General features: G+C 39.4%; 1 protein-coding gene across 3 annotated transcripts in view; it reads left to right on the top strand.

Annotated features, from left to right (window-relative positions):
• Positions 1-237: 237 nt before the first annotated feature.
• Pgant7 (N-acetylgalactosaminyltransferase 7) overlaps positions 238-11804 on the top strand; it is a 79936-nt gene continuing 68369 nt past the window's right edge. The window contains exons 1-3 of one of the 3 annotated variants that reach the window (XM_070083017.1): positions 238-335; positions 3838-4008; positions 9481-9704. In XM_070083017.1, the coding sequence (XP_069939118.1) occupies positions 3874-4008; positions 9481-9704 (359 nt within the window). In that variant the 5' untranslated portion in view covers positions 238-335; positions 3838-3873. Of the gene's footprint in view, positions 336-380; positions 518-3837; positions 4009-9480; positions 9705-11804 lie in introns of those variants that run through there. The other 2 variants (XM_070082960.1, XM_070083076.1) reach the window with 2 other exon arrangements.

Below are 11804 nucleotides of genomic sequence, written 5' to 3'. Positions count from 1 at the left end.
TTAATTATATGTAATAAAGTTATCCTACCAAAGGTAAAAAATAAATACCAGGTTTACTAAAAATACTTGATTGTACAGTTGATATAAAACTGAAGAATTATCAAGGGAAAGTAATATTCCTTCAGATTTCTGTGAATTTTACACAAAAATATAAGCTCATTAAAGAGAGTATTAGGTTTAAGAAAATATCAGAAAGTGTTATATAATTATAAAATAATAATATCAATAACATAATAAGGAACTAATTGTAGTAAACATTAAAGTTTACACGTCAAGTGTTGTGGACACCTGTACCTCCCTACCTCCCTCCCTCCTCACACTCATATACTACCTCTGTAAGCTTTATTCCACTCTTATTATATTATATTTTGCAACACACATTATAAATAAAAGCATAAAGTGACTGCTGGTTGCCACTGAAGGTAGCAGAGAGGCATCAAGGGAGGCGACTCAGTGAAAGTTCACCTGCAAGACTTCACTCCTCTTAATAACTGTTAAGGGAAGTGCCTTCATGCCAGTAAGTGGCTTTTGATCCAAGAAATTGGACTTGCCCTCTATTTCCTTGGATCAAATCTGATTTCCTCTCATTTCCCCAGGTGCTGTATGACATGAGTTATTTCGCCCTCCCCATGTGTGTAGTAATATATGACCCCTACAAGTTTAGGTAAGTTTATTTAGGTTACATATGACTATAATTACATAAATTTAGGTAACCACAATTATCATATATATTAATGTGTGTAAATTATCTAGGATAACCCAAAAATGTTAGATAAGGTGATTTATTTCCACTGGGGACCTTGAACCCTATAAGAATGTAATAATAATATGCCCTAAATATGGTACTTGAGCACTATAACAGCAGGTTAAGTTAAGCCTCAAGGGCTTCAGTTTAACTGAGGTTACTGACTACTGCTCGATGGAATTCGGGTATTAGTTTACAACACATAAGTATTTCTTGTACAAATTGTTATTCTTGGCATTGTCATGTCACACATCAGCCAAATGTAAGCAAAGATGTGCCAGTACTGGTGGCAGAGGTAAGACTAAGTTATGTTAGGTTAGTTTAGGTTAGGCAGGTTTTCTTAAGTTTGGTTATTTTTTACCATTTACACAAGAAAATACCATCAACTGCAAACCAACTTAGTATTTTACAATTTTAGCTATAATTAATAACCCCTCAAGGGAGGTTCCTTGATGCTGGTGAGGGGCTCCTGTTCCAGGGAATTGGATCTGTGCTCTGATTCTCTGAATTGAGCCTGAATACCTTCCGTCTCCCCCCCCACGTGCTCTATAATCCTATGGGTTTAGCACTCCCCCTTAATTATAATAATATAATTAATGAACTGGATCAGCTGAATAGCAGTTTATGACTGCTATTCAGCTGATTCACTCCATTAATTATAGTATATTACCTCCATTTTTACTCAGATTTGACTCATATGGGTTTAGTGTATTTTTTCAGTATAACAATAATACATTTTATTGATCAACAATAGTACTGTGGCAGTTCTGGCTGTATCGACTGAAGCTGCTTTCAGAGTGTTGGGAAATAGTTCTTAAATCAACCTAGACACAGTTTTCACATAAATACTTAGGTACCTGGATTCCTCTTACCACTGTATTGAAGTTAGTGCTGTGGAATCATGCTTCAGCAAAAAAGACTTCTACCACCCACAGTGAGGCTGCCGCCACACTCCGCCCACAGTGAGGCTGCCGCCACACTCTGCCCACAGTGAGGCTGCCGCCACACTCCGCCCACAGTGAGGCTGTGCAAGAAAGGTATAAAATACCGACAATATGAAAGTTAAGACACATGTGCAACATCTGGATATCTTTATTGTAGACGTTTCGCCATCCAGTGGCTTTATCAATACAGATTCTAGGACATAATTAGAAGACAGTAGAACTATATACAAAAGATGAGGTAATCAGTCCCTCAGCCTTGGAGTTAGTGTTCACAGCATCGTGGTGGAGGAGAATCTGGAGCAAAGGCAAGAAGACTGGCGGTTATATAGGAGTCAGTGGATAAGGACGTGCAGCAGACGAGGGCATAGTCACTGGTAGGCGGTATTCCCCATTATGTCCTAGAATCTGTATTGATAAAGCCACTGGATGGCGAAACGTCTACAATAAAGATATCCAGATGTTGCACATGTGTCTTAACTTTCACAGTGAGGCTGCCGCCACACTCCGCCCACAGTGAGGCTGCCGCCACACTCCTCCCACAGTGAGGCTGCCGCCACACTCCTCCCACAGTGAGGCTGCCGCCACACTCCTCCCACAGTGAGGCTGCCGCCACACTCCGCCCACAGTGAGGCTGCCGCCACACTCCGCCCACAGTGAGGCTGCCGCCACACTCCGCCCACAGTGAGGCTGCCGCCACACTCCTCCCACAGTGAGGCTGCCGCCACACTCCGCCCACAGTGAGGCTGCCGCCACACTCCGCCCACAGTGAGGCTGCCCCCACACTCTGCCCACAGTGAGGCTGCCCCCACACTCTGCCCACAGTGAGACTGCCCCCACACTCCGCCCACAGTGAGACTGCCCCCGCACTCCGCCCACAGTGAGACTGCCCCCACACTCCGCCCACAGTGAGACTGCCCCCACACTCCACCCACAGTGAGACTGCCCCCACACTCCGCTCACAGTGAGACTGCCCCCACACTCTGCCCACAGTGAGACTGCCCCCACACACTGCCCACAGTGAGACTGCCCCCACACTCCGCCCACAGTGAGACTGCCCCCACACTCCGCCCACAGTGAGACTGCCCCCACACTCCGCCCACAGTGAGACTGCCCCCACACTCCGCCCACAGTGAGACTGCCCCCACACTCCGCCCACAGTGAAACTGCCCCCACACACTGCCCACAGTGAGACTGCCTCCACACTCTGCCCACAGTGAGACTGCCCCCACACTCCACCCACAGTGAGACTGCCCCCACACTCAGACTGCCCCCACACTCTGCCCACAGTGAGACTGCCCCCACACTCCACCCATAGTGAGACTGCCCCCACACTCCACCAACAGTGAGACTGCTGCCACACTCCACCCACAGTGAAACCACCATCTTTAACTCACATTGAGACTCCCATCATCTTCCACCCATAGCAAGATTCCCTTCATCCTTCACCACACTGAGACTCTAAACACCCTATTACACTCTAACACTTGAGATCATGAAAACAAGGGAAAAACAGTAATTTTTTTTGTTTTTCTAGTACATTAGACAGAAAATATGTTGACACAATTGTAAACCATGAAAAATGTTAATAATCAATCCTGTAATTCCTCTCAGTTAAACTTGTTAATGCCAAATAGCATGAACAAATAGGATATTCAGTTCTCTTGTATTCATTGTAAATTCCTAAATTTATACCTACACTCGCCCAAGTGACTGTAAATGTTGCCTTGTTAATCTTAAGTTGATCTTAAGTTTGCTTGAAATGCTCTGCATATATACAGGCTTTCTGTATATACCCCCAAATATCATTCACCTTGTACATATATACATTGTATCATGCTGAAATAAACTTTTTACTATTTATATTAACAGTGGAAGGCTGCTGAAATAGTATCAAAGGAATGGCTAGTGTTGTACATTAATGTTACAACCACTGGTGGAAATCTAGAAAATTATGACAAACTAAAAATGATGATGGAGCAACATGACCATTGCTCTGTTGTAACTACAAATACATAATTTCAGATGATCACTTCTGTATGCACAGTACATGAATCAACAAAAAGCTTTTTTAACCTGCATAAATATTATATAATTATGTATAGAATAGCATTGTATTTACTGCATAAATTATATCTAATAATTTTTCAGGATCGTAGTAATGCAAAAGTAGTAATTGGTGTGAAGATGCGTATCTTACAACTTCGTCGTGGTCGACTCTTCAAGATTGTCCTGGGAGTAACAAGCATAATTGGGTTGCTACTCTTCTTGGGAGCTAACACACCTCACGGAGCGTCCATTAGGTCAGCTGGTGCACTCATGGTCAGTAACAGTATTCTAGTAGCATGACATATAATGGGTAGCTAAAAATACAGCATCCTGATCCAAGGAATTGGACTTATTCTCCTCCCCACTGCTCTTCAAGAGCTTGAACTTGCTTAACCCTTGGACTGTTTCGGTCACATATATACGTCTTACGCGCCACTGTTTTGGACGTATTTATACGCGTAAATTCTAGCAGCTTCAAATCAAGCGGGAGAAAGCTGGTAGGCCTACATGTGAGACAATGGGTCTGTGTGGTCAGTGTGCACCACATAAAAAAAATCCTACAGCACGCAGTGCATAATGAGAAAAAAAAACTGACTGTTTTTTTGGATTAAAACACTGACTTTGAGGTGTATTTTCGTATAGTATTTATCATTGTACAGTGGACCCCCGCATAACGATTACCTCCGAATGCGACCAATTATGTAAGTGTATTTAAGTAAGTGCGTTTGTACGTGTATGTTTGGGGGTCTGAAATGGACTAATCTACTTCACAATATTTCTTATGGGAACAAATTCGGTCAGTACTGGCACCTGAACATACTTCTGGAGTGAAAAAATATCGTTAACCGGGGGTCCACTGTATTCTTGTTTTCATGGTCTCGGGTGATAAAATGGAAAACATATTACAGAAGTAGAGATGATTTTGATTACTTTCACGATGAAAATGACCTTGAAATTGAGCTCAAAGTAGTGGAAATGTTCGATTTTTACCAATGTTCAGGAGTAAGCAAATCACACCACACGTCCAATACATGTCAACTGGGGAGTCTAATATTCTTTCACTAGTGCACTGATATTATTTATACCATTGTTGCAATAATGCAGTAGTCTGCATAACAGTAAATTTTGTATTTTTTTGTATGAATAAAAAATCAAAATAGAAAGCAATAGTAATATAAGAGGGGCCTAGAGACGTGACTAATGAACAGAGGATATATTATTTTAGTGCCAAGAATGTCTACATTGTTTATTCTGGACCCTATTTTGAAATTGGCATCTTTTATAAGTTGCATGAAATTGGCCAAATTGCCAATTTTTGACCACTTTATTGGGCAGTTCAAATCGGTAAATGGGCGGTTTCTTGTACTTAACAGATAGAAAAAATGGAGTTCTAAAGAAATACCTATTAGTTTGGTCAACTGGAACAACGGAATTGGCCAAAAACAGGGCTCAAAGTCAGCGAAATCGCTGATGCCTATATGTTGCCAAAACCGCTAACTTTGCGGGAGCGTAATTCCGTGAGTTTTTGACCAAATTTCATACTTTTGGTGTCATTACCATCGGGAAAAGATTCTCTATCATTTCATGAGAAAAACTATTTTTTTTTTTTTCCAAAAATTTATCGACATAGAATGACAGTTTCAGAAAGGGGCCTGCGACAGTCAAAGGGTTAAACAGAGAAACTTTCGTTTTTCTTTTTGGGTCACCCTGCATCAATGGGATATGGCTGGTTTGATGATAGAAAAAAGAATGGGTACAAAATTTTTAACCTGGAATTCTAGGTTAAATTGATTTCAGGCTTCAGTGACCTGAAATACAGTGGACCCCCAGTTTACGATCAGCTCCCAATGCGACCAGTTATGTAAGTGTATTTATGTAAGTGCGTTTGTATGTGTATGTTTGGGGGTCTGAAATGGACTAATCTAATTCACAATATTCCTTATGGGAACAAATTCGGTCAGTACTGGCACCTGAACATATTTCTGGAATGAAATAATATTGTAAACTGGGGGTCCACTGTATAAGGTTTGAATATTCAAATTCAAATTCAAAGTTTATTCTCTATAAGGATGACAATGCTGAGTTTGCAGAATTTGGTTATTGTGTGGTTTACATGTAGTAAAATAATAATTACAGAGTGTACCACTAGAACACCTAGCATGGCTAGGCATTTCGAGCAGACTTAAATTAAATCTTAAGTTCAAAATATTACAAAATTATGAGGTAAGTTGGTATTATGGCTAAGTGACTAAATACTAGTTTGTGAGTTTAGCAATGTGAATGCTTTTGTTTTGGCACTATACATAGTTTCAGTATTGGAGTATCACAGGCCAACTTATGACTAGTTAAGATTCATTATTTTGAGATTGATATTTCTGTTTATGGTCAAATGGGTGAGTGAGTGTAAGTGTTAACCACCAGGTGGTATTCGTGTAATTAGTTGACAGGGTGTATCAGGGAGATAAGATGTTTTCTGATGGTAGTTTTGAAGGTGATGAATGTGTCTGCAGTTTTAGAATTTTCAGGTAGGGTGTTCCAGATTTTAGGGCCTTTGACATACATTGAATTTTTGTAAAGGTTTAGTCGGACATGGGGAATGTCATAGAGATGTTTGTGTCTGGTGTTGTGCCTGTGGGTTCTGTCACAACTATCAAGAAAGCATTTTAGGTCAAGGTTAATATAGGAATTTAAGGTCCTGTAGATGTAGATTGCACAGTAGTAAGTGTGGATGTACTGAACAGGGAGTAAGTTTAGATCTATGAAGAGTGGGGGGGTGTGTTGCCAGAGATGGGATTTAGTGATTATTCTTACTGCGGCTTTTTGTTGGGTTATTATTGGCTTTAGGTGTGTTGCTGCAGTTGAACCCCAAACACAGATAGCATAGGTGAGGTGTGGATATGTAAGTGAATGGTATAGTGTGAGAAGGGCAGTTTGCGGCATGTAGTATCGTATCTTGGAGAGGATCCCAACCGTTTTGGATACTTTTTTGGTTATGTGTTGGATATGGGTGCTGAAGTTCAGGTTGTTGTCGAGGTATAGGCCTAGGAATTTGCCCTCATTATGCCTGGCAATTAGAGTGTTGTCGATCTTAATGTTAATTTGCACATCTCCTGCTCTGCTACCAAACATAATGTAGTAGGTTTTGTCAGTGTTAAGCGTAAGTTTATTGGCTGTCATCCAAGTCGATATTTTGATCAACTCCTCATTAACAATGGTGTTGAGGGTGGCAAGATTAGGGTGAGAGATGACATAAGTCGTGTCGTCAGCAAAGAGAATGGGGTTCAGGTGTTGAGATACATTTGGAAGATCATTGATGTATATGAGGAAGAGCAGGGGACCAAGGACACTTCCCTGCAGAACTCCAGTATCAAGTGGCTGTGTTGTTGATGCTGTGTCTTTAATGGTGACATACTGATACCTGTTAGTAAGGTAAGATTTGAAATATGCAAGCGCATGGCCTCTTATACCATAATGGTCAAGTTTGTGGAGTAGGATGCCGTGGTCTACTGTGTCAAAAGCTTTTCTTAGGTCAATAAAAATTCTTAGTGGATATTCCTTATTTTCCAATGCTGTGTAAAGCAGATCTAGCATTTTTATGATTGCATCGTTAGTGCTTTTATTTTTCCTGAATTCAAATTGGCAGGGGTTGAGTAGGTGCAGAATACAACATAGAAAGCACATTTGCTTGTTTATTCAGTTGGGTCTTCATTATTTTATATCTTTTTGTAGAGTGATTGACAAATTAACCCCTTGACTGTCGCAACCCCCAATCCTGAGGTGTCTCCTGGTGTCGCAAAATTTAAAAAAAAATAAAAAATTATTTTTTCTTGTGAAATGATAGAGAATCTTTTCCCGATTGTAATGACACCAAAAAAAACGAAATTTGATGGAAAACTGACGGAATTACGCTCTCGCAAAGTTAGCGACCTTGGCGATATTTACAAATCGGCGATTTCACCCACTTTGAACCCTATTTTCGGCTAATTCCATTCTTCCAGTCGACCAAACTCTTAGCTATTTCTTTAGAACTCCATTTTTTCTATCAACTGAGTACAAGAAACTGCCAATTTACCAATCTCAACTACCCAATAACGTGGTCAGAAATTTGCAATTTGGCCAATTTCACGAAAATTAAAAAATATGACAATTTCAAAATAAGGTCCAGAATGAACAATGCAGACATTCCTGGCTCTAAAATAACATTTTCTCTGTTCATCAGTCATGTCTGCAGGCCCCTCTGATATTACTCTTGCTTTCTATTTTGAATTTTTATTCCACCAAAAAATAGAAGATTTACTATTATGCAGACTACTCCAATACTGTAATAATTGTATAAATAACATCAACCCATTCATGACTGTATATTAGAATGGCTAGTTGGACATTTATTGGACAATGATGTCATTTGTTTACTTTTGAACATCGGCAAAAATCAAACATTTCCCCTACTTTGAGCTCCATTTCCAGGTTCTTTTTATAGTAAAATCAATCAAAATCATCTCTTTTTCTGTAATATGTTTTCCATTCTATCAAATGAGAATACAACCATAAATACTATACGAAAATAGACCACAAAGTCGGCATTTTAATTAAAAAAAACGGCCAGAGTTTTTTTTTTTCTCATTATGCACTGCGTGCTCCAGGATTTTTTTTATGTGGTGGACACTGACCACACAGACCCATTCTCTCACATGTGGGCCTACCAGCTTTCTCCTTCTTGATTTGAAGCCGCTAGAATTTATGAGTATGTATATATACGTCAAACACGGTACCTCGTAAGATGTATATATACGGCCGCAACAGTCAAAGGGTTAAGGAAGGTATGTTGAATATAATAAATACCATTAGATTCATTACACATTGAATTTTAAATAGTCACAGGAGCCATATTTGGTAGCAGTAGCAGCTATAATGAATATTGTTAAAATTTATCCAAGAGTTGAAAACAGCTCTAGAATCATTGGGGTAATTCCCAAAGATGTTTCCTGTGGTAGCTCCATCCATGACCATGTGTGATATTACTATGAAGTATTGTTTGTCCTGGCCTCCACAGATGATCATTCTGTTCTCTACCAACAAAATAATGGCAGAATACTCATAGCAAACTTGCATGTTGATGGCCTGATCTTTCTCTATAGCCTGGACCTGACAGTGTGGTATCACTGGGAACCAGGATCACAACACACAACTACGCTGTCTTTGTAGAAAACATTTGTCAATTCAAGTACAGTAAACCCTCAGTATAACAGACCTTGATGTAATGGACTGAAAATTATGGGCAGAAATCCACTAGTTAAATTGTACTTTTAACTCCTCTATTTTCAGTATTTATTGCAATATGTATTTGAACTGTTAATACAGTACTATATTCGGTATATAGTAGAGTACTTAAGTGCCTGTTTTGCTATTTTTTAAGCTTTCTGATTTAAAGGGTTCTCAGACAGTAACCTCCTCCCTCATTAGTCTGTTATATCAAGAGTTTACTGTATGTGTAAATTATTTTGGTTCATTAAATAGCATGTACTGGTAATATACAGTACAGTATTTGCCAGCTTAATTGACTATACATAAGTTGATTATTTTAATTGTGTTGCATGCTGTATTTGTCTACTGATAGCCATGGCAGCACAAAGCTGCTGAAGGCAGAATGGATGAGCAAATCAATGTTGTTTGAATCTACAGAGCAGTCAAGAAGTTTAATAACTGTACACATATTAATTAACTTTTTTTTTTTTTAACTTGCAGAGCAAAACCAAGCAGAAGGTTGTATATCTAGATAACAGAATGGGTAATTTTGAACCTGCAGAAAGTCCACCTAGGAGTGGCCCTGGAGAAGGTGGAAAGCCATATCATCTACCTCCTAATAAACAGAATGAAGGGACACAGTCAGTCAGTGAATATGGCATCAACATGGTAGTGTCTGATGAGATAGCCATGGACCGATCCATCCCAGACACAAGACATCCGGAGTTAGTACAGTACTATAGTAATATTTTCACAGCAAATTTCCATTCAAATATATTTGTAGAATGTAACAAATGTCATGATACTGTTATGATAATTAACAAATAACTAACCTAAGTTAAACTTCAACAGAAAATATTTAGAAAATTTATTTCAGTTACAGCATTAAGAATTTTTACTGTTTATCCTTGTACTTTTTACTGAAATTTTAGATGTGGCATAATTTGTTTTGTTTCAAGTACATACAGTAAAGGTTGGCCATCACTAATCCGGCAATCAGTAATCTGGTTCCATCAGTAATCTGGGACTAATTTCGTCTAGCCTAATTTCAGATTTCCAGGGTAGCAACATCAACCTTCCACTACTGTTTGGTGGTGCTACTTGCTGCACGAGTTATTCCAATTTCTTTTTCTCCATTTATTCTTATAACCTGCTCACTTTTAGCCCTAGCCATGGTTCCAACGAATAAAAGAAATGCTTCTCGTTGTGTAAAGCACATACACTCTACATTGTCCATAAAACAGAAGGTGGCTTTGAGGTCACTGTCAGTTGCCATGAGCTCAGCTCACTCAGATAAGCTGTGACTGGTAAATTTGGGCCTACATACGAGAGAATAGGTCTGTGTGGTAAGTTTTGTTGTAAGTTTTGTTGGCCATCTCCCACCAAGGCAGGGTGACCAAGAAAGAAAGAAAATCCCCAAAAAGAAAATACTTTCATCATCATTCAGTGTGCACTACATATAAAAAACCCTGCAGCACGCAGTGCATAATGAGAAAAATAGGCAACTGTGCTTTTGGTGTAAAACAGTGACCTTGTGGTGTACAGTGGAACCTCGGCTTACGAATTTAATTCATTCTGTGGACTTGTTCGGATCCTGATTTGTTCATATGCTGGGTCAATTTTCCTTTTTTAAATTAATTGAAATGCAATTAATTCGTTCCAGCTGAATTCCTGCTCTCAAGAGGCATGACAAAATAACCCTAATATCAACTCTATGGCTTATTTATCCATCACAATTCATCTAATATGACATAATAAACAATATAAATAAGATAGAAACCTGATATACACTAGATTGAATAAAATATGTCATGTGGACAGCAGAGGAAGGAGGATTGTGGTCGAACATTCTAGCTATGAAAACAGAGGTGCTATAAGAGAAAACGGAGTTTGTGAGGCTAACTGAATTAGATCTGGTGTACATACGACATTTACATATCTTGGAGAAGAAATGCAGAGCGGCATATCCTGTCAGGAGTTCACACTTTTCTTAAGGACTGCTATATACAATTTTTATGTTTATCTCACTACACTACATATCTCCTGTGAGCTGTTTCTCCGTCAACTGTGTCAACAATCACTGTAACGCCCTTTGCTGGTGGTATAACCTTTACTACTACTACTACTACTACTACTACTACTACTACTTATTCTTATTCTTATTCTTATTCTTATTCTTATTCTTATTCTTATTCTTATTCTTATTCTTATTCTTATTATTCTTATTCTTATTCTTATTCTTATTATTCTTATTCTTATTCTTATAGTAATAATAACAGTAAGGAGAAACTTCAAAAAGCTGCCAGTAGTTGACACCACCACAGTCGATGGCCTCCACTACAAACCAACAGATACAGATACTAATGCCGGAAAAAAAATCCCCCCCCAGTACCAACAATACCACCAGTCCGATAACATTCTTCTTTGCAAATATACAGGGTCTAAAGCCAGCAACAAACAAAATACCTTTCATCCGTGGACTGCTTGCAGAGGCAAAGGCAATGTTCGCGGCTTTCACTGAGACCCACATAAAGGATCACTTGGACAACGAAATATGGATCCCAGGTTACAACCTATACAGATGTGACAGAGTGAACAGGCAAAAGGGGGGGGGTTGGCCTGTACATTGCAGAGTCACTTGTTTGCACAGAACTGCTAAATGCCTCAAATGATGTAGTGGAAGTTTTAGCAGTAAAGGTCGAGAACCAAAACCTAGTCATTGTGATAGTCTACAAGCCTCCGGATGCAACATCCCAGCAATTCCAGGAACAGCTGTTAAAAATTGACCACTGTCTGGAAAACCTTCCAGCTCCTGCACCCAACAT

This window comes from Cherax quadricarinatus, chromosome 1 (assembly GCF_038502225.1).
Source record: "Cherax quadricarinatus isolate ZL_2023a chromosome 1, ASM3850222v1, whole genome shotgun sequence".
NCBI classification, from domain to species: domain Eukaryota; kingdom Metazoa; phylum Arthropoda; class Malacostraca; order Decapoda; family Parastacidae; genus Cherax; species Cherax quadricarinatus.
This window is presented reverse-complemented; position numbering and strand designations above follow the sequence as displayed.